Genomic DNA, 21,295 nt, shown 5'->3' with positions numbered 1-21,295 from the left:
GTTGGTGAGGCTGATGAGTCGATAGCTATCCACATCAAGCAGGTTTTTACCGGGTTTGAGCACCGGAATGATGGTGCTCTCCCGCAACTGCAATGGAAAGACACCATCGCACCAGATCTGGTTGAAGATGATGAGGAGATATCGCTTGTAGTCAGATGAGAGATGTTTAATCATCTGGCTGTGGATCTGATCAGGCCCAGGAGCTGTGTCGGGGCAAAGTGCAAGGGCACTGAGGAGCTCTCACTCTGTAAATGGGGCATAATAGGATTCACTGTGGCATGTAGTGAATGTGAGGACGTTCCCTTCGGGCCGCCGTTCGAGAGTGCGAAAGGCTGGGGGGTAATTCTCTGACACAGTGGCTCGAGCAAAGTGCTCGGCAATCGCTTTTGCTTCGGTAGGTAACACGCCATTTATGGTAACACTGGGAACACCTGTTGGGGTCTGGTACCCAAAAACAGGTTTGATCTTTGCCCAGACTTGGGAAGGTGACATATGACACCCAATGGTCAAGATGTATCTCTCCCAACACTCATGCTACCATCATTTGATAACCTGGCGAACTGCTTCAGGGAAGGGTGCCGCTTATGCCACTGTAGAGCTCGCCAATGCTCCTTTATTGTTTCAGCTACTTCCGGCGACCACCCAGGGACTGTCTTATGCCTCGGGCACCCTAAAGTGCAAGGGATTACGTTTTCTGCCGTAAAAACAATTGTTGTAGTTACCTGCTCAACCATCACAGTGATGTTACCGCATGCAGGGAGATTCAACGGTGACAGCAAAGGTGAATGTTTCCCAGTCTGCCTTCTTTAAAGCCCATCTGGACAGGCATCTGTGGCCCTGACGCCAGGGCAGTGACAGGAAGATGGGGAAGTGGTCACGACCACACAGGTCGACATGTGCTCTCCAGTGGATAGATGGAAGAAGTCCTGGGTTGCAAATTGATAAATCAATGGCCGAGTAACTACCACGAGCCACACTGAAATGTATGGCAGCCCCAGTACTAAAGTTTTGACATCTCTGCCTCGGCCAGTAAGCAAAGTGCCACCCCACAAGGGGTTATGGGCATTAAAATGCTTAGGGAGTTGATCAATTAGTGCAGCTAATACATTCAGGGGTACTGCACCATCTGGAAGATATACATTGCTGACAGTTATGTCCTGTGTCATCCTCATCTGAGAGCCACAACTTCAAGAGGGGTTTGAAGGGGCACAGTGTCACTACAGACTGAGTTTAGAACATAAATGCAAACTTCACCTGACACTCAATTATAGTTTCTACGGTTCATGTAGTATCCCTTATAGCCGAGGAGGCCAAGGAACGGGATCGGTGGGTACCAGGTTTCCTGGAGGGCAATGCAGAATGCAGGTTAAAGCTTAACAGTTGCCATAGCTCAGCTAGGCAGTGGAAAAAACCGCCGCAATTCCATTTGAGGATGACGTCATCGTGAGACTGGGAAGGCATGAAACATCCAATGAGGTAGTTTACACCTCAGAGTCACCTGCTGCCATCGACTTATTGCGTGAGCAGTCTATATGCATTGTGTCAGAGGGTCTGGCAAGATGTAGGTCCTCAGTGGACGCCAAAATCTCCACCCCATCCTCAGAGGCAGAACTTGTAGGTACCGCTGGTGTGGGCGCCACTGCAATTTCCTTGGTCTTAGGGGTTTTCTTTTTCGATTTCTCTCGTTTCTCCTTGGGTTTCCCTGGCTGGGAGGACTTCACTGATTCAGTCTCTGGGACTGAGGATTAGTGTGACGCCCTACGACCAGATGCTTTTGGGCTCTTCAGCCACTGGCGGGTGTCACCTTTCCCAGTAGCAGAAACCTGGAAAAAGTGTGACCCAAGGGACCCTTTCTTAGCGAGAGAAGTCGAAGAAAGACTTACGCTTCTCCGGTTTAGAAGTGGGGATGGACATCCCCGATGGTTGGGGGGTGTTGCTTGGTGCAGGAGCAACAGGGGGGAAATGCCCCCCCACCATCGAAGGGGCAGGTGTAGTCTTCCAGCTCTGAGAGGTGACTGGTGTTGGCAGAGCTGATGGTGCCAGAACTGTTGTAGCAGTGGCGTAAGACGATGTCATACATACAGGATGCAGGTGTTCAAATTTCCTCCTAGCCTCAGTGTAGGTCAGTCTGTCGAGGGTCTTGTACTCCATGATTTTCCCTTCTTTCTGGAGAATTCTGCAGTCTGGTGAGCAAGGTGAATGGTGCTCTCCGCAGCTGACACAGATGGGAGGCGGGGAACATCGAGTATTGGGATGTGATGGGCGTCCACAATCTCGACATGTGATGCTGGAAGTACAGCGAGAAGACATATGGCCGAACTTCCAGCACTTAAAGCACTACATCAGGGAAGGGATATGGGGCTTTACATCATAGCGGTAGACCATCAGCTTGATCTTCTCAGGCAATGTATCACCCTCAAAGGCCAAGATAAAGGCACCGGTGGCAACCTGATTATCCCTCCGACCTCCGTGGACACGCCAGACAAAATGTACACCTCGCTGCTCTAAATTGGCACGCAGCTCACTGTCAGACTGCAAAAGAAGGTCCCTGTGAAATATGATACCTTGGACCACATTTAAGTTCTTATGGGGGTGTGATGGTTACAGAAACACCCCCAGCTTGCCACAAGTGAGTAACACCCGTGACTGGCCCCCGATGCTGTTTTGATCAAGACTGACCCAGATCCCTCCACCTCCCCAAACTTGTCCTCTAAATGCTCAACAAAAAACTGAGGCTTCATCGTCATGAAAGAATCCCCACCAGCTCTCGAACATACAAGATTCCGGGGCGAATAAGATCCGCTGCCATTCTTAGCCTAACGTTCCTCCCACAGTGTGGCCAGGGGGGAATGATTTGGGATCATACTTCTGTGCATTGAATTGAGCTCATGAACGCTTACAGCCTGCTGGTGTTTCACCATCAGCAAGAGATGATGGACTACGCTTCATCACGTGTCACCCGCCCTGATGCCACCCACTCCAATCAGGGGCCCTCCCCATGGGTACCACCCAGCCACAGCAAAGGATGGCCACTGCTGGGAGTCCTTATGCCCCAGGCAGTTTGGCATCTACCCCTTGGCATACACGGGGAGTTAACAGCGTATGCATCAGCAGAGCAATCCCTGTGTGGTCAGAGGGTTACAACCAACAAGGTACATGGCAGTCCCACCAGGACTGGCTACCATGCTGGATATCAGGTGCAACGAAGTCCATGTTTATCGTCGACACAGAAAGCGACACTGCATGATGGAAAATGCACCCATGAAGGTGTCCTCGTCCAAGAGATGGAGAATGGGCAACACGACGACGAGAAAGTGGGCTAAAGATTTCAGTGCACGAAGGACGCAGTGCACCATGTAAGGCGCCCTTCCCCATTTGGCTCGCTCTTCGGAAAAGTTTTGAAAAATGTAGGTCAAACCTTACAGGGTACCATCACATAAATGCCGAAATGTATAAAAATCCTTTTAGGCACCTCTTACGACAGGCAGGAATACCTCAGGCCTATTCTTACCCCTGGATCCACAGGGGCAGGGGCATCAAGCTGCGTTTGGCATAAAGGCTGAATGGAACTTTTCAGCAACATCTCACGGAAAAGGGCCTAGTGATTAAGCTGGTGGCACAGTCAAGACATTGGCAACACGAGAAAGTTTCCAACAGCCATATGACAATCAAATTCTTACACCTCAGCAATCTTTCAACTGGGCACTGGACAACATATCTGGAGTACATTTCACATTTTTAACTTGGGACAACTTCATAGCGAAGACCTCATTTCTAAACAGTCGTTTCTGCAAAGCATTAGCAAATCCAGCGACTCAAACAAGTCATGTATTCACTACTGTAGTTTCAGACATGACAAAATGCTTTGTCAAGATTTCATCATATGGTTCAAGTTAATTATACTGGTTAACCACCAAACTCAAAAAACCACTGTCATTGCCAGGTATATGTGGATACATAAAAACAACGTGTAACAACAAGTGGTGGCTTGCACACATTTTTGGGAAAGGTGAAGAGGAAGACAAACTAAAAGTGACATTTCCTCATCCATGAGGTCCATCTCTTACTTTTGCATACCCAGAATAGCCAGATGTCATTCATGCAGTGGATGTCCTACCTAAGATGGCTTTTTTAGAATCTTAAAATTTATTTAATATTTTACACACCATCATGCTGCATACCAAATGAAACCCTATCCAAAGGCCATTAAAATGACATTTCCATTCTGTATTGCATCTGGTTCCAGAGAAAATTGCAAGTTCCTACTCCAGGATGTAGCAATTTTTAACAAAAATTTGAAAATCTAATTCTTCATAAATTTTTAACGAAATGACAAAAAACTTTTTATACTTTTAATTTATAACTACACTCATGCTCATAAATTAAGGATAATTGCAATAGCAGATTTTGAACCTCTTCTGGGCCTGGAACCATGTTGTTCATTACAAAGAAGGTTACATTTAGTTACATACTTCATTAATCTATTTTTCCATTAGTGTTTCAATAATTTTCAAATTGATGGACACTTGTCTGTAGTTTTCTACATGTTCTGCATCATCATTTTTAAGTATGAGTAGCTATTAGTTTTGCTTGCTTTAGGTATGCACTTGGGAAAACAGCCAGATTGGATCTGTTCATTGATTACTTTTGGCAATAGAGCTTTTATGGTATTTACACTGTTTTTAAGGCAGAACCTGCGATTTCATTTTTAATTTGTATTTAGTGCCTTATTATGGTGTGCCAGCGACATCACCAAATATACTGGTCAGAGTTAAATTTTACTTACGGCAGCAGCAGGACAGTGTGCAAATGTTGGCGATGTGCAATTGCTCTGTGTGAGCACACCGAGTACGTGGATTAATGTTTTTTATTTAAATCATGAGAAAAGGTGGGTGAATTAATGTTTTTTTCCTAATAGAGTCGCATGTTCGATATATTAAAAAATCATTGATCCACATGCCTTTTCCCACGATTTAATTAAAAAACACTGATCCACCTATATCCTCCAATGACATAATTAAAAAATACTGATATATTTAATCAGTGTGCTTGCACAGATCAATTGTGTTGCCAACATTAGCAAACTATATTGTGGATGTTGTAAGTAAAATTTTACCCTGGTTCCTTGTCCGAGATTCAGCAACTTTGGTCAATCTCATACAATCTCCACAAATGTGAGTCTTCACATATTAAGCAATTGGACTTAACAGCTGCAAGATTTTAATCATGGTCAATGTGTTATCCTCCATAGTGGCACGACGCAACCTATTCATGAAATTCATTGTCATATTAACTAACAAAATATAAAACGTAAAATAAAAATTCCAACCATAAACAACATACTGCACTGATAATTCTATACCCAAAAACAAATCTATTTCGATAACTGCCAATATCAAAATAACTTATAAACTAACAGCCACAAACAGTTCTGATATTTTTCTTCCAAACAGCACTAAAGCAGACCAATGAATCACTAATACCACTCAAGAATAATTTAGAAACCTAAAGCTCCCAAGCCACAGAGTGCCACTGCATATTCCAGCAACAAAATCATTTACTTTATGCCACGCCATCATGACATCACACAACACAACACAGTTATGGTTCAAAAATGGCTCTGAGCACTATGGGACTCAACTGCTGTGGTCATCAGTCCCCTAGAACTTAGAACTACTTAAACCTACCAAACCTAAGGACATCACACACATCCATGCCCGAGGCAGGATTCGAACCTGTGACCGTAGCAGCAGCGAGGCTCCGGACTGGAGCGCCTAGAACCGCACGGCCACCGCGGCCGGCCAACACAGTTATGTCACCAATAATAGCAGACAAGTAATACTGCCAACCTCAGTTGATCACAAGAAGTATTGTCACCACAGGTAGTTGCTGCTGAAACTTGGCATACACCACAGCAACATCATTCAAACATTCAGCTGCTATCTCTAAAACATTTGGCCTTTAGGCAGCCAGAAAGAAGCATGCAATGAAGGCACTGTCACTTTACAGCAAGAAGGGTTGTCTGTAAAGGAAGTTGCCAGCCAAACTGGTGCTTGCTGTGCTGGTACTGCAAACGGCTGAAAGCAAGGGGAAACTACAGCCGTAATTTTTCCCGAGGACATGCAGCTCTACTGTATGATTAAATGATGATGGCGTCCTCTTGGGTAAAATATTCCGGAGGTAAAATAGTCCCCCATTCGGATCTCCGGGCGGGGACTACTCAGGAGGACGTCGTTATCAGGAGAAAGAAAACTGGCGTTCTACGGATCGGAGCGTGGAATGTCAGATCCCTTAATCGGACAGGTAGGTTAGAGAATTTAAAAAGGGAAATGGATAGGTTAAAGTTAGATATAGTGGGAATTAGTGAAGTTCGGTGGCAGGACGAACAAGATTTTTGGTCAGGTGATTACAGGGTTATAAATACAAAATCAAATAGGGGTAATGCAGGAGTAGGTTTAATAATGAATAAAAAAATAGGAGTGCGGGTTAGCTACTACAAACAGCATAGTGAACGCATTATTGTGGCCAAGATAGACACAAAGCCCATGCCTACTACAGTAGTACAAGTTTATATGCCAACTACCTCTGCAGATGATGAAGAAATTGATGAAATGTATGACGAGATAAAAGAAATTATTCAGGTAGTGAAGGGAGACGAAAATTTAATAGTCATGGGTGACTGGAATTCGTCAGTAGGAAAAGGGAGAGAAGGAAACATAGTAGGTGAATATGGATTGGGGGGAAGGAATGAAAGAGGAAGCCGCCTTGTAGAATTTTGCACAGAGCATAACTTAATCATAGCCAACACTTGGTTCAAGAATCATAAAAGAAGGTTGTATACCTGGAAGAATCCTGGAGATACTAAAAGGTATCAGATAGATTATATAATGGTAAGACAGAGATTTAGGAACCAAGTTTTAAATTGTAAGACATTTCCTGGGGCAGATGTGGATTCTGACCACAATCTATTGGTTATGAACTGCAGATTGAAACTGAAGAAACTGCAAAAAGGTGGGAATTTAAGGAGATGGGACCTGGATAAACTGAAAGAACCAGAGGTTGTAGAGAGTTTCAGGGAGAGCATAAGGGAACAATTGACAGGAATGGGGGAAAGAAATACAGTAGAAGAAGAATGGGTAGCTCTGAGGGATGAAGTAGTGAAGGCAGCAGAGGATCAAGTAGGTAAAAAGACGAGGGCTAATAGAAATCCTTGGGTAACAGAAGAAATATTGAATTTAATTGATGAAAGGAAAAAATATAAAAATGCAGTAAATGAAGCAGGCAAAAAGGAATACAAACGTCTCAAAAATGATATCGACAGGAAGTGCAAAATGGCTAAGCAGGGATGGCTAGAGGACAAATGTAAGGATGTAGAGGCTTGTCTCACTAGGGGTAAGATAGATACTGCCTACAGGTAAATTAAAGAGACTTTTGGAGAAAGGAGAACCACTTGCATGAATATCAAGAGCTTTGATGGAAACCCAGTTCTAAGCAAAGAAGGGAAGGCAGAAAGGTGGAAGGAGTATATAGAGGGTTTATACAAGGGCGATGTACTTGAGGACAATATTATGGAAATGGAAGAGGATGTACATGAAGACGAAATGGGAGATAAGATACTGCGTGAAGAGTTTGACAGAGCACTGAAAGACCTGAGTCGAAACAAGGCCCCGGGAGTAGACAACATTCCATTTGAACTACTGATGGCCTCGGGAGAGCCAGTCATGACAAAACTCTACCATCTGGTGAGCACGATGTATGAGACAGGCGAAATACCCTCAGACTTCAAGAAGAATATAATAATTCCAATCCCAAAGAAAGCAGGTGTTGACAGATGTGAAAATTACCGAACAATCAGTTTAATAAGCCACAGCTGCAAAATACTAACACGAATTCTTTACAGACGAATGGAAAAACTAGTAGAAGCCGACCTCGGGGAAGATCAGTTTGGATTCCGTAGAAATGTTGGAACACGTGAGGCAATACTGACCTTACGACTTATCTTAGAAGAAAGATTAAGAAAAGGCAAACCTACGTTTCTAGCATTTGTAGACTTAGAGAAAGCTTTTGATAATGTTGACTGGAATACTCTCTTTCAAATTCTGAAGGTGGCAGGGGTAAAATACAGGGAGCGAAAGGCTATTTACAATTTGTACAGAAACCAGATGGCAGTTATAAGAGTCGAGGGGCATGAAAGGGAAGCAGTGGTTGGGAAAGGATTTTTTTTTTTTTTTTTTTTTTTTGTTGGGTTTAAGGGCGCTCAACTGCTGAGGTCATTAGCACCCAGTCACTGTTGTTAGAGCACATGGAATCCGGTAAAACTCAAGGGGATGGAGGGGACACCAGAAGGACCCGACAAAGATGCAGACAAAATAAGTAAAAAGATTAAATGTCTTTGGACAAGCCAGTTAAAGTTATAAAACGCAGAATACGAGCAGCTGCTCGAGCGTCATCAGCTAAAACATCCGGTAAAGTAGATGACAGGGACAGGACAACACGAAATTGACTAAAACGGGGACACGACAATAAAACATGGCGCACTGTTAATGCCTGACCACAAGGGCACTGCGGGGCTGGGTCACCGGAGAGCAGGTAGCGGTGGCTAAACCGGCAATGCCCAATCCGCAACCTGGTCAGAAGGACCTCCTCACGCCGAGATGGTCGGGAGGATGTTGTCCAAGCAGTTGGTAGCGGTTTTACTGCCCGGAGCTTGTTTCCTTGGAGGGATGACCAAGCATCCCACCACAATGACACAAGCCTCTTACAGACATCCCCACGAACGTCGGATGACGGGACACAATGGGAGGCTGGCCGAGGCAGGAGGACTGCAGCCTTGGCTGCAGCATCCGCAGCCTCATTCCCAGGCACTCCCACATGTCCGGGAACCCACAGAAAGCTGACAGAACCACCGTTATCAGCGAAAGAATGGAGGGACTGCTGTATCCGTTGAATCAAGGGATGGACCGGATAGGGAGCTCCAACGCTCTGAAGAGCACTGAGTGAGTCAGAGCAGAGTACATATGATGAATGGTGGTGGCGGCGGGCATACTGAACGGCCTGATGGAGAGCAAAAAGCTTGGCCGTAAAGCTGGAACATTGGTCGAGGAGCCGGTATTTAAATGTGGCGGCCCCGACGACAAAGGCACAGCCGACACCATCGTCAGTTTTGGAGCCATCGGTGTAAATAAAGGTGTGACCGGCAAGTCGAGCACGAAGTTCGGCAAACCGTGAGCAATACATTGCAGCCGGAGTACCATCCTCCGGGAGTGAGCTGAGGTCGAGATAAATATGAACCGGAGCCTGGAGCCAAGGTGGTGTCGGGCTCTCACCCTCTCTGAAGGTGGTAGGGAGGGCAAAATCCAATTGTCGAAGCAGGCGACGGAAGCGGACTCCGGGGGGCAGCAGGGCAGACACATACAACCCGTACTGACGGTCGAGAGAATCGGCGAAGAAGGACTTGTAAGAGGGGTGGTCGGGCATAGACGACAGCCGGCAGGCATACCGACACAGCAGTACGTCGCGCCGGTAGGTCAACGGTAACTCAGCAGCTTCAGCATAAAGACTCTCGACAGGACTAGTGTAGAAGGCTCCGGTCGCAAGACGTATCCCCCGATGGTGGATGGAGTTGAGCCGGCGTAAGAGGGACGGCCGGGCGGATGAGTAGACGAAGCTCCCATAATCCAGCTTCGATCGGACTATGGACCGATACAAGCGAAGCAGGACAGTGCGATCCGCTCCCCAAGATGAACCGCTAAGAACTCTGAGGACATTAAGGGAACGTGTACAACGGGCTGCCAAATAAGAGACATGTGGAGACCAACACAGTTTCCTGTCCAACGTGAGCCCTAGAAACTTAGTTGTGTCCACGAATGGGAGAACAACGGGACCGAGATGCAAGGGTGGCGGAAGGAACGCTTTATATCGCCAAAAGTTGATACAAACCGTCTTTTCTTCAGAGAACCGGAAGCCATTTGCCACGCTCCATGAGTAGAGGCTGTCTAGACAACGCTGAAGGCAGCGCTCCAGGAGGCATGTTCTCTGGGCACTGCAGTAGATCGCAAAGTCATCGACAAAGAGAGAGCCTGAGACATTAGGTGGAATGCAATCCATAATTGGATTGATCGCGATGGCAAAAAGGGCTACGCTCAAGACGGAGCCCTGAGGCACTCCGTTCTCCTGGAGGAAGACGTCGGACAATACGGAGCCCACACGTACCCTAAACTTTCGATCCGTTAAAAAGGAATCAATAAAAAGGGGCAGGCGACCGCGTAGGCCCCACCTGTGCATAGTGCGGAGGATACCTCCTCTCCAACAGGTGTCATAAGCCTTCTCCAAGTCGAAGAACACGGCTACCGTTTGGCGCCTTCGCAAAAAGTTGTTCATGATGAATGTCGACAAGGTCACGAGGTGGTCAACAGCGGAGCGGCGGTGACGAAAGCCGCATTGGACATTAGTAAGTAGCCGTCGAGATTCAAGAATCCAGACTAACCGAGCATTAACCATGCGCTCCATCACCTTACAGACACAGCTTGTAAGAGAAATGGGGCGGTAACTAGAAGGAAGGTGTCTGTCTTTCCCGGGTTTGGGTATAGGAACAACAACGGCGTCACGCCAACGCATGGGGACTTGACCTTCGGTCCAGACGCGATTGTAGGTACGGAGAAGGAAGCTTTTGCCCGCCGGAGAAAGGTGTGCCAGCATCTGAACGTGAATGTCATCCGGCCCCGGAGCAGAGGACCGGGACAGTGCAAGCGCACGTTCGAGTTCCCGCATAGTAAAGGGGGCATTATAGGTTTCCAGATTCAGCGAGTGAAAGGAAGGTCGCCGAGCCTCTTCTGCCTCTTTCCTGGGAAGGAAGGCAGGATGGTAATGGGCGGAGCTTGAAACCTCCTCGAAAAAGCGGCCAAAGGCGTTGGAGACAGCCACCGGATCAACAAGGACCGCATTACCTGAGGTCAGGCCAGGTACCGAGGAGTGGGCCTTAATGCCCGACAGCCGGCGCAGGCTACCCCAAACGACGGAAGAGGGAGTAAAGAGGGAGTGAAACTGTTAAAGGAGCCGGTGAAAGAGGCCCAACAAGCTTTTTTGCTGTCTTTGATGACTCTACGGCATTGCGCTCGGAGTCGTTTGTATTCAATACAATTCGCCAACGTAGGATGGCGGCGAAAGGTGCGTAAAGCACGTCGTCGAGCACGGATGGCGTCCCTACAAGCCTCGTTCCACCAGGGGACGGAAACGCGACGTGAAGAAGTAGTACGAGGAATGGAACGTTCGGCAGCATGGATGATAACAGCCGTGAGGTATTCGACCTGACTGTCACAACTGGGAAAATCGTGGTCCGGAAAGGTCGCCAGGGATGAGTAAAGTCCCCAGTCAGCTTTCAGTATGTTCCAGCTCGAATGACGTGGGGATGGGGTGTGGTGCAGGAGACGAACGACACAGGGGAAGTGGTCGCTCGAATAGGTGTCAGAAAGGACATACCACTCGAACCGACGGGCAAGAGTGGTAGAACATATCGAGAGGTCCAAGTGGGAGTAGGTATGAGTGGAGTCCGAGAGGAAAGTCGGGGCGCCGGTATTGAGGCAGACAAGATTGAGATGGTTGAAGACATCTGCCAAGAGTGAGCCTCTTGGACAGGATGCAGGAGAGCCCCAAAGGGGATGATGGGCATTGAAGTCGCCAAACAATAAAAACGGCGGGGGAAGCTGAACGATCAGGTGCATCATGTCAGCCCGACTAACAGCAGACGACGGTGGAGTGTAGATGGTACAAACTGAAAAAGTAAAAGCAGAAAGAGTAATGCGGACAGCTATTGCTTGGAGTGGGGTGGTCAATGGGATGGGATGGTAATAGACGTCGTCCCGAATGAGCAACATGACCCCACCATGAGCTGGGACACCGTCCACAGGGGTGAGGTCATACCGCTCCGAGGTATAGTGGGTAAAGGCAATACGGTCAGTCGGGCGCAACTTGGTTTCCTGGAGTCCAAGGACGAGCGGACAGTGCAGGCGGAGGAGCAGTTGTAATTCCTCCCGATGAGATCGAATACCTCTTATGTTCCAATGAAACAACGCCATCGCTAGTCAAAAAGTTGGGGGAACGAGACGGGGGAAGAGCTGGTCACCTCGACGGCCGCGGAGGGCCAGGTTGCGAGGGAACAACGCTACAACCGACGGGAGGCGGATCCGGTTCCATCGACTGGTCGCCAGCTGCGGCCGCTGTCCCTGGTTGTGTAGGAGGGGCAGCATCATTTGCCGACGAAAGGCCAGCTGAGCGCCTGGCAGCAGAGCGTCCCGGCGAAACTGAGGACGGCCGGGAGCGGCGACTCGCGGATGGAGCGTCAGTCGAAACGCGCCGGGGTGGAGAGGGGGATAGAGACTTCTTCTTGGAGGCCTTCTTGGAAGGCCGAGGAGGCACAGGGATGGTGGGCTGGACCCGAAGAAGGTCCTCACGCGCGGGGTCCGTTTTGGAACGCCGGACCTCGGAAGCCGGGGTCCAGAACGTTTCCCCGATGGCCGCCTGAGAAGAGGATCGCTTCTCAGGTGGCGTGTGGGGAGAAGGAGGAGGAAGGGTGGCCCCTGGGGCAGAGGGGGTGGGGGCCACGGGGGAGGAGGATTTGGAAGGGAGGGATTTGGGAGGCGGAGGCAGAGCCCCCTGATGGGCGGAGGAGGCGGAGGGGGGACAGGAGAGGGGTGAGGATACCGCGGAAGGAGTGGACACAACTGAGGCAAACGAAGTGGTCAATGGCACGGGATGGAGGCGGTCGTACTTCTTCCTGGCCTCAGAATAAGACAGCCGATCCAAAGTTTTGATTTCTTGTATCTTCTTCTCCTTCTGATATGCGGGGCAGTCTGAGGATCTAGGCGAGTGGACGCCAGGACAATTAACGCACCGAGGTGGTGGGATGCATGTATGTTCCTCACGAAGAGGACGTCCACAATCGCCACAGAGGGGCTCAGCCTCACACCGTGACGACATGTGCCCAAAGCGCAAACACCTAAAACAGCGCATAGGAGGCGGAACGTAGGGTCGCACGTCACACCGGTAGCACATTACCTTTACCTTCTCCGGGAGAACGTCCCCCTCGAAGGCGAGGATAAAGGCCCCAGTGTCGATGCGACGGTCTTTGGGGCCGCGCTGGACTCGCCGGACGAAATGCACGCCTCGGCACTCCAGGTTGGCCCTGAGCTCCTCATCAGATTGTAGCAGGAGGTCACGATGAAAAATAACCCCCTGCGTCCTATTGAGTGCCAGATGTGGGACAATGGAGACTGGGATGTCCCCTAGGCGGTCGCACGCCTGGAGCGCCGCCGACTGTGTGGCGGACGTGGTCTTGATAAGAACGGACCCTGAACGCATCTTGCTGAGAGCCTCGGTTTCCCCGAAGATGTCCTCAATGTGCTGAACAAAGAACATGGGCTTGGAGGTGGCGAATGTCCCCCCATCAGTTCGAGAACAGACCAAATAGCGGGGGAAGTACTTCGCTCCAAGCCGGCGGGCCTGTCCCTCCTCCCATGGAGTGGCCAAGGGGGAAGGGGCAGGAGAACCAGAACTAGAAACGGTACCTTTTCTTTTGAAAGACTCGGCCGCAGAGCGGCCCGATACGTGGTGACGTTTCATCTGCGAAACGTCCGCCCCGATACCACCCACTCCGACCAGGGGCTCTCGCCACGGGCGCCACCCAGCCGCAGCAAGGGCCACCTGGCAGGATGACCATTGCCGGGAGTCCTGATGCCCCAAGGAGACGGGCATCTACTCCTTGGCCGACGTGGGGAGGGTGCAGCTCAGGTATCGGCAGTATGATCCCTGTGTTGTCAGGGGGCTACAACCTAGAGGGTACATGACGACCCCACCACAACGGGCTGGCTACCGTGCTGGATTTCTGGTGCCATGGAAAGTCCATCATGATCGCTGGTGCAGATGGAGACGCACTATGGGCGTAACTGGGACAACCCAAAAGGCGTTTAGGCCCAATTTGAGTAATAGTGGGTATGGTTACAACGCCGGTGCAATGCTGAGTGCCAAGGTCTGAGTGCACTTAGGACCAGTGGTACACCACGTAAGGTGTCCTTCCCCAAAAGGCTCGTACTTCTGTAGAAATTTAGAAAAATGGAGGTCAAACCCCAAGGGGGACCATCACATGGAAAGCCGAAACGGTTGAAACTCCTTTTAGTCGCCTCATACGACAGGCAGGAATACCTCGGGCCTATTCTTACCCCGGACCCGCAGGGGGGGGTTGGGAAAGGAGTAAGACAGGGTTGTAGCCTCTCCCCGATGTTGTTCAATCTGTATATTGAGCAAGCAGTAAAGGAAACAAAAGAAAAATTCGGAGTAGGTATTAAAATTCATGGAGAAGAAATAAAAACCTTGAGGTTCGCCGATGACATTGTAATTCTGTCAGAGACAGCAAAGGACTTGGAAGAGCAGTTGAACGGAATGGACAGTGTCTTGAAAGGAGGATATAAGATGAACATCAACAAAAGCAAAACGAGGATAATGGAATGTAGTCAAATTAAGTCGGGAGATGCTGAGGGAATTAGATTAGGAAATGAGACACTTAAAGTAGTAAAGGAGTTTTGCTATTTAGGGAGTAAAATAACCGATGATGGTCGAAGTAGAGAGGATATAAAATGTAGACTGGCAATGGCAAGGAAAGCGTTTCTGAAGAAGAGGAATTTGTAAACATCGAGTATAGACTTAAGTGTCAGGAAGTCGTTTCTGAAAGTATTTGTATGGAGTGTAGCCATGTATGGAAGTGAAACATGGACGATAACTAGTTTGGACAAGAAGAGAATAGAAGCTTTCGAAATGTGGTGCTACAGAAGAATGCTGAAGATAAGGTGGGTAGATCACGTAACTAATGAGGAGGTATTGAATAGGATTGGGGAGAAGAGAAGTTTGTGGCACAACTTGACTAGAAGAAGGGATCGGTTGGTAGGACATGTTTTGAGGCATCAAGGGATCACAAATTTAGCATTGGAGGGCAGTGTGGAGGGTAAAAATCGTAGAGGGAGACCAAGAGATGAATACACTAAGCAGATTCAGAAGGATGTAGGTTGCAGTAGATACTGGGAGATGAAGAAGCTTGCACAGGATAGAGTAGCATGGAGAGCTGCATCAAACCAGTCTCAGGACTGAAGACCACCACACACACGTATCACAAAGACGAAAATACATAGAAAAACAACACACACACAGGTTTCACAAAAAGCCTAATGACTAACGGGACAAGCGTGGGAAATTGGGGGTTTTTGGGTGGGGAGAAACTAAATATACACAAATTTAGCCACCCACCGCCATACAAAACCACGCAAGACGACGAAAAAAATCGACATCACAAAACTCACCAAATACCACAAAACACATTCTTATCCGGAATCGGACACTTCCCTTGACCTATGTAGATCTACAGTAGCTCCCGATCCCATAAATTAGGATCCAACACTTCCCTTGCCCTATATAGCTCAACAGCATCTCCCGATCCCATCCCCCAATACAAAAATCAAAATACAGCGCAAAACATTGCGAACAAACACTTCCCTTCACCTACATATATCTACAGCAGCTCCCGACCCCATAAATTGGGATCGAACACTTCCCTTTACCTATATAGCTCAACAGGAACTCCCGATCCCATCTCCCATTACAAAAATCAACATACTCCACCAAACATTGAGATTGAACACTTCCCTCCAACTATATAGCTCAACAGCAGCTACCAATCCCATAACTTAGGATCGACCACTACCTTTGACCTATGTAACTCAAAAACATCTCCCAATACGAATACCAAATATGGCGGATATAAAAACGTCGCATACGTATCATAAAGACGAAAATAGCCCTCAACCGAGAACTATTAATCCGGTCTTTCATATCCATTCCTGAACAAAAAACCACAACCGAATACACTTAATAACAAACTCAGCCGACGTACAGCAATCATCATTACATTAACCATCACACAAAACCGTTAACTCACTAATACAAATTCCGCTTCAAAAAGACGCACGCAGCACTCACCACTGACCAACAGCAAACTGAGCCCAACACCCAACACACCAAACAAACGAAAACCATGAACATACCACCAGAGGGCACAACAAACAACAACATGACATCTACAAACACGCCACACTCACAAACCAAACTCCGCGCCGTAATGACGTCACACACCACAACACCCTTACGTCATGGGTCAAAGCCGACGCGTGAGATCGGATGTTTCTGTTGACCCCAATAATCAATCATTATCCAAATACATAAAACATGAATATTTGCCCTGCAACAGCTGTCCACAGCCAATAACACCAACGGAATATCGCTACCTACAAACTATGGCTCCTAGGAATGTCAAGGAGAGCGCAACAGTGTGTGGCATTTTCTTTGGAGGTAATTGGGATGGTCGTGTCAACCCAGGCAGTATGTAGTCATCTCCACATAATCAAAACAGTCCCAAGGTGTCCAATACAAACAGTACATTGCTGTGTGGCATAATGTGCAAGGGAATGCCTGGAATCGAACTTGGGTAAATGTTGTGATGTTCTGATGATGATGATTGGTTTGTGGGGCACACAACTGAGCGGTCATCAGCACCCGTACACATTCCTAATCTGAACACCATCCAATATCGCCACTTTCATGAATGATGAGGACAACACAAACACCCATTCCCCGGGCAGAAAAAATCCCCAACCCAGCCGGGAAACAAACCGGGACTCCATGATCCAGAGGTAGCAACACTAGTCACTAGGCCACGAGCTGCGGATTTGTCAGGTTCTCTGCAATGAGGATTTGTGCGACACCAGATGATCGTTGTTCAGAAGGTAGGGTACCAATGCATAACTTGGGCATTCAGGCATAGGGATTCAGCAGAGAGATGAGTCACATTCTGAGGTCTGTGCAGTATCGGGACAGGGTCCCCTAACTTACCGTCCAATCCTAAATCCTAAATTTAAGCAATAGGTTTATCTTTACAGACAATAACGAATAAGCACACTGCACTTAACTAATGAAGTTTCCTCCCAGGAGACTATCAACTATTATCTGTGAAAAACAAGTTGACTGAGCATGTTTGGGATCACCTTCAACTTACAGTACATCATCACAGGAATACCTTCAACACTGTATTACTCCAGGAAGGCTGCAGTCAAGGAGTGGGACAGGCTTGAGCTCAGGAAAGTCTCAAACGTCACACCGGCAGCTTGCCAGGAATAATCTGAGCATGTTTCAATGCACAAGGTGAAGTAAGATGCTACTGGTGGTTACTCAACAGCAGATTTACATTTCACGGATGTGCAAAGCTATCCACTTTCAAACACACTGTCCTAATTTTGGTTAGGGTTTTGTTTTCATTTCAGAGTGACGATATTTTTTCAGTCTCATAAGGCTTATTCTTTCAATGCAAGTTCCCCTGAAATCTAAGCCCACACCCATTTACAGATAACCCCAGCTGGCACAAAACTCTTTTAAGCAGGTTATGTGTGGGACACCTTCCTTTAATGTCTCCCAAATGAAATTATTGGTTTGGTGCGTAATCTTTAGTCCTCCTTTGTGGGAAATTTGCAAACTCCATGAAGTAGTTTATTTGCTGATATGAGTCAGTCAGACATTGTACTTATCAATAACCACAACCCGACCAAATATAAAACATACAAGGAAAGGGAAGAGTTCTATGACGAACTACAACAAACAACTGAGAGCACACCAACTAGAGTCATCAAGATAGTCATGGGAAATTTTAATCGAAATGGAAGACAAGAAGAATTCTGCATACCAGTTATAGGAAGATACAGTTTGCATGATGAGACCAATGACAACGGTCAGAGGATGATCAACTTTGCTATCTCAAAGAATCTGAGATGCAGATGCTACCTGAAGACACCACGGAGGAAAGAAAAGATGAATGGGAAGTGACTGAAGAAAATGTAAAGACTGTAATCAAAAGATTCAAAAATAACAAGGCCCCAGTGGAGGATAGCAAACAGGAGAATTAATCAAAGAGGGAGGTGACAGCTGGCACGTAAGAGATATATGAACTAATCCTGTTGATATGGAAGAGTGACAGATGGCCTGAAGACTGAAAATTGCCCGTAATACATCCGATATAGGCCTACGAGAAAGGAAGCAAAATGGAATGGGGTTATTGACAAAATAATGTAAATGGATGGATAAAAAGTCTTCTCACCAAGTGGCAGCAGGAGAACATACACACAGAAAGGTTTAACTGTTACAAGGTTTCGGTGCCAGTGGCTCCTCCTTCTGGTGGAAGAGTTGAAGGGAAAGGAAAAGTGGTGAAGGAAATGAACTAGAGAATGGGGTACAGTTCAGAAAAGTCATCCAGAAGCCTGATACTGTCAGTCATTATCCTGAGAAAATTACAGCCATTTATAGATAACAACATACAGAAATACCAGGCTGGCTTTCGATTCAACTGATCGACAACAGATCACATTTTCACCCTAAGAGAATTGTTTGAAAACACTGCAACATGACAGATATATCTATAATCTACTCATTAGTCTTCAATGTGCATACAACATCATCCACAGGAATAGCCTATATAGTGCACCATGTGGCTTCAGAAACTATGAGAAGCTATTGAGAATAGCGCAAACTTCTATGGATGGATCAAGGACAGCAGTTCGTTTTCGAGGGGTCACATCAGAAATGTTCGAGACTGTGATAGGTCTCCAACTATAGGATACTCTCATGTGTGTTCTATTCAACGTCACCTTTTAGAAAGCATTAAATGAATGTAAGTAACAGGAGTGCAGATAAACGGTAATTTCAATTTTCTCGCATATGCAAATGACATAGTACTGCTAAAGGAATTAAACCATGAATTGAAAGAAATGGACCAGAAAATGGACAAATATGTACAGAAGGTTGGGCTAAATCAAGACAGAACAGAAATCACACAATTAGGAAGAAGACAAGAGTAGCAAGGCTTTCTTGAGACATATGGCATGAGGTTCGAAAGAGTTCACCACTTCAAATACTTGGGACCCTGGTTTACCAGCAACAGAGCACAGCAATGGATATCAGGAAAAGAATGGCAGTGGGAATGAAATACAGGTACTGCCTCAGGAAAATGCTAAGCTCAAAATCAATATGAGTGAGCACTAAAATGAGAATATACAACACAGCGATATGCCCAGGTTCAGAAACCTGGAGCATGACTAAACAACAAAATAAAATACTATTAATATTTAAAAGACGAGATGGGGACTTATTTTACATAAAGGAGAATGGAGGAGGAGGAAAATCATGGAAATCTACCTCTTGAAGCAACAACTAACAATCCTACAAAAGCTGAAGAGCAGAACAATCCAATGGGTGGGCCATGTAACATGTATACAAGAAAGACAGGTGCAGAATGCACTCAAGGGAAAACCAAACAGCAGACACCCATAAGAGGAAGGAGTGCTGGATGGATGACCTGTTAGCCCTGGGAACTGAAAAACTCAGAGGAAATGAGAACAAAACAGAAAGGAATGGAGGCAGTTTTTGGAAGCAGAATAAGGCCTGCCAGTATTACTTCGAGAATGGGAGGGGGCCTGGAAGCATAAAGTTCCTGATCATCATACCTCGTGTTAATGTCCTAAATTAAATTACAAGCCTCTTCTCAGTATCCCAAGATGTGAGGGCTTGTGACATTGTTGAATGCAACCTATCCGTTCATTGTGGACTAAGTTATTCACACACGCACACACACTAGTCACCTACAGTCAAGAGATACACTTCAAAGTCAAAATTCTCAGACAATGGAAAGATAGGGGCCATTGTGCATGGAGGACCACTTATATTTATATGTATGTAGAATGTATGGTGATATCAGTACATTCTTTGACCTACAACTGTGACGCGCACGCGTGTGTGTGTGTGTGTGTGTGTGTGTGTGTGTGTGTGTGTGTGTGTGTGTAGGGGCGGGGGGGCTCTTTGTTTCCTGTGTGTAGTTCCTTATTAGAATCATTTGTTACCAATACTGAATTTGGCATATTTAGATAATTTCTTGGATTGTATGGTTTGATTTAGACCTTCCCATTGAAGGAGGAACCAATACATCACAGGACAATGGACTATGTGAAGGCACATTACATTGCTCCCAATTGCATGTGCGGGGAACACCAAGAGTAGATTGTTGGCTTTACTGACCACAACTTGCTGTCCCCAACTTCTCACCATAAGTCCCTCCCACTGACATACGATTGTGCTCCTTAAGAGAGAGGTTATGTAGTATATTGCTCTTATGTCTACAAATGTAATTACTGACAAACATTGGGTTACAAATACGTTCAGTGAAGCTCAAGCACTACACGCGATTAAAGCAAATCTTAAAAGGTGGCTTTGACATTAGAAATTCCTTAACGTATGCAAATTTACCAACAAACATGACAATTTTTCACATTATTTCATTAAACACAACCGTAAACAGTTGTTTATAACTTAGCAAGAACTGAAAGACAGCAAAACGTAAGTGAAAGTAATTTGCGTAAATCAGAATCTTATTAGGAGGCTAACTCACAAAGCCAATAGTCTGCATACACGAATAAGCGACTTCTAGGCCGGCAACGCGACAGCTTAACAGCACGATGATGTTCACACTATGATCGACGGATAATACACATCAGTCATATCAAACATAATTGGCGAATTAAATAAACACGACCAGTTAATTTGAAAGCAGCTCACACCCTGAAACTGTCATACGGCAAAATAGTTACTCAGTTGTCACACACATTATTGTAAAGTCAATATGTCGCACAACAAAAGTCGAGGTTAAAAGACACAAAAAAAATTCAATGCTGGTCTTCAAATTTTCCTTGGTAATCTGCGGAAAACAAATCAGCTGAACGCTAGAAGGCCGTAAGTTTACTGCTCGTTTGCTTTCGGGGGAGGACAGTGACATACGAGACCAACACACAACTCTTATCATCATCTTAATACGACAATACATGTCGCTAAACAAAAAAATTTACTCACAACATATGCTACATAAGCTTTTCTCCGCACAAAAGAATTCTGCCACACTCAATTCAAATTCAAACAGTGCCAAACAGAACCACAGACAAGATACACACAATGCCAAAGATGTTCATTGTTTTCTTTATTATGATCGACCACAGTCTAACATAACAGTCGCGAAACTTCGCCTCGATTTTGTTGCCTACAGCGCCAGCAGCGCCCCAAGCGGCTGGTAGGTTGAACTGTGAGTTCGGCGTGATCGTGAAAGCGAATAGTGATTGATTATTTTGATTTATACAGTGGTTTTTACCATCGGGAGCGTTTGTAGCGC

At 46.5% G+C, this 21,295-nt stretch overlaps 1 protein-coding gene across 2 annotated transcripts in view; it reads right to left on the bottom strand.

Moving 5' to 3' along the window:
* Window positions 1-21,081, bottom strand: part of LOC126100803 (transcription termination factor 2) — a 255,850-nt gene extending 234,769 nt beyond the window's left edge. The window contains exon 1 of one of the 2 annotated variants that reach the window (XM_049911433.1): window positions 20,983-21,081. Coding sequence is in view for 1 of the 2 variants with exons in the window: in XM_049911432.1 (XP_049767389.1) it covers window positions 20,525-20,542 (18 nt within the window). In the remaining variant the exon portion in view is untranslated. Of the gene's footprint in view, window positions 1-20,524; window positions 20,648-20,982 lie in introns of those variants that run through there. The other variant, XM_049911432.1, reaches the window with a different exon arrangement.
* Between the last annotated feature and the right edge of the window lie 214 nt (window positions 21,082-21,295).

Source organism: Schistocerca cancellata, chromosome 9 (assembly GCF_023864275.1).
Source record: "Schistocerca cancellata isolate TAMUIC-IGC-003103 chromosome 9, iqSchCanc2.1, whole genome shotgun sequence".
NCBI lineage: Eukaryota > Metazoa > Arthropoda > Insecta > Orthoptera > Acrididae > Schistocerca > Schistocerca cancellata.
Note: the sequence above shows the minus strand (reverse complement) of the source record. Positions and strands in the feature narration are given on the sequence as shown.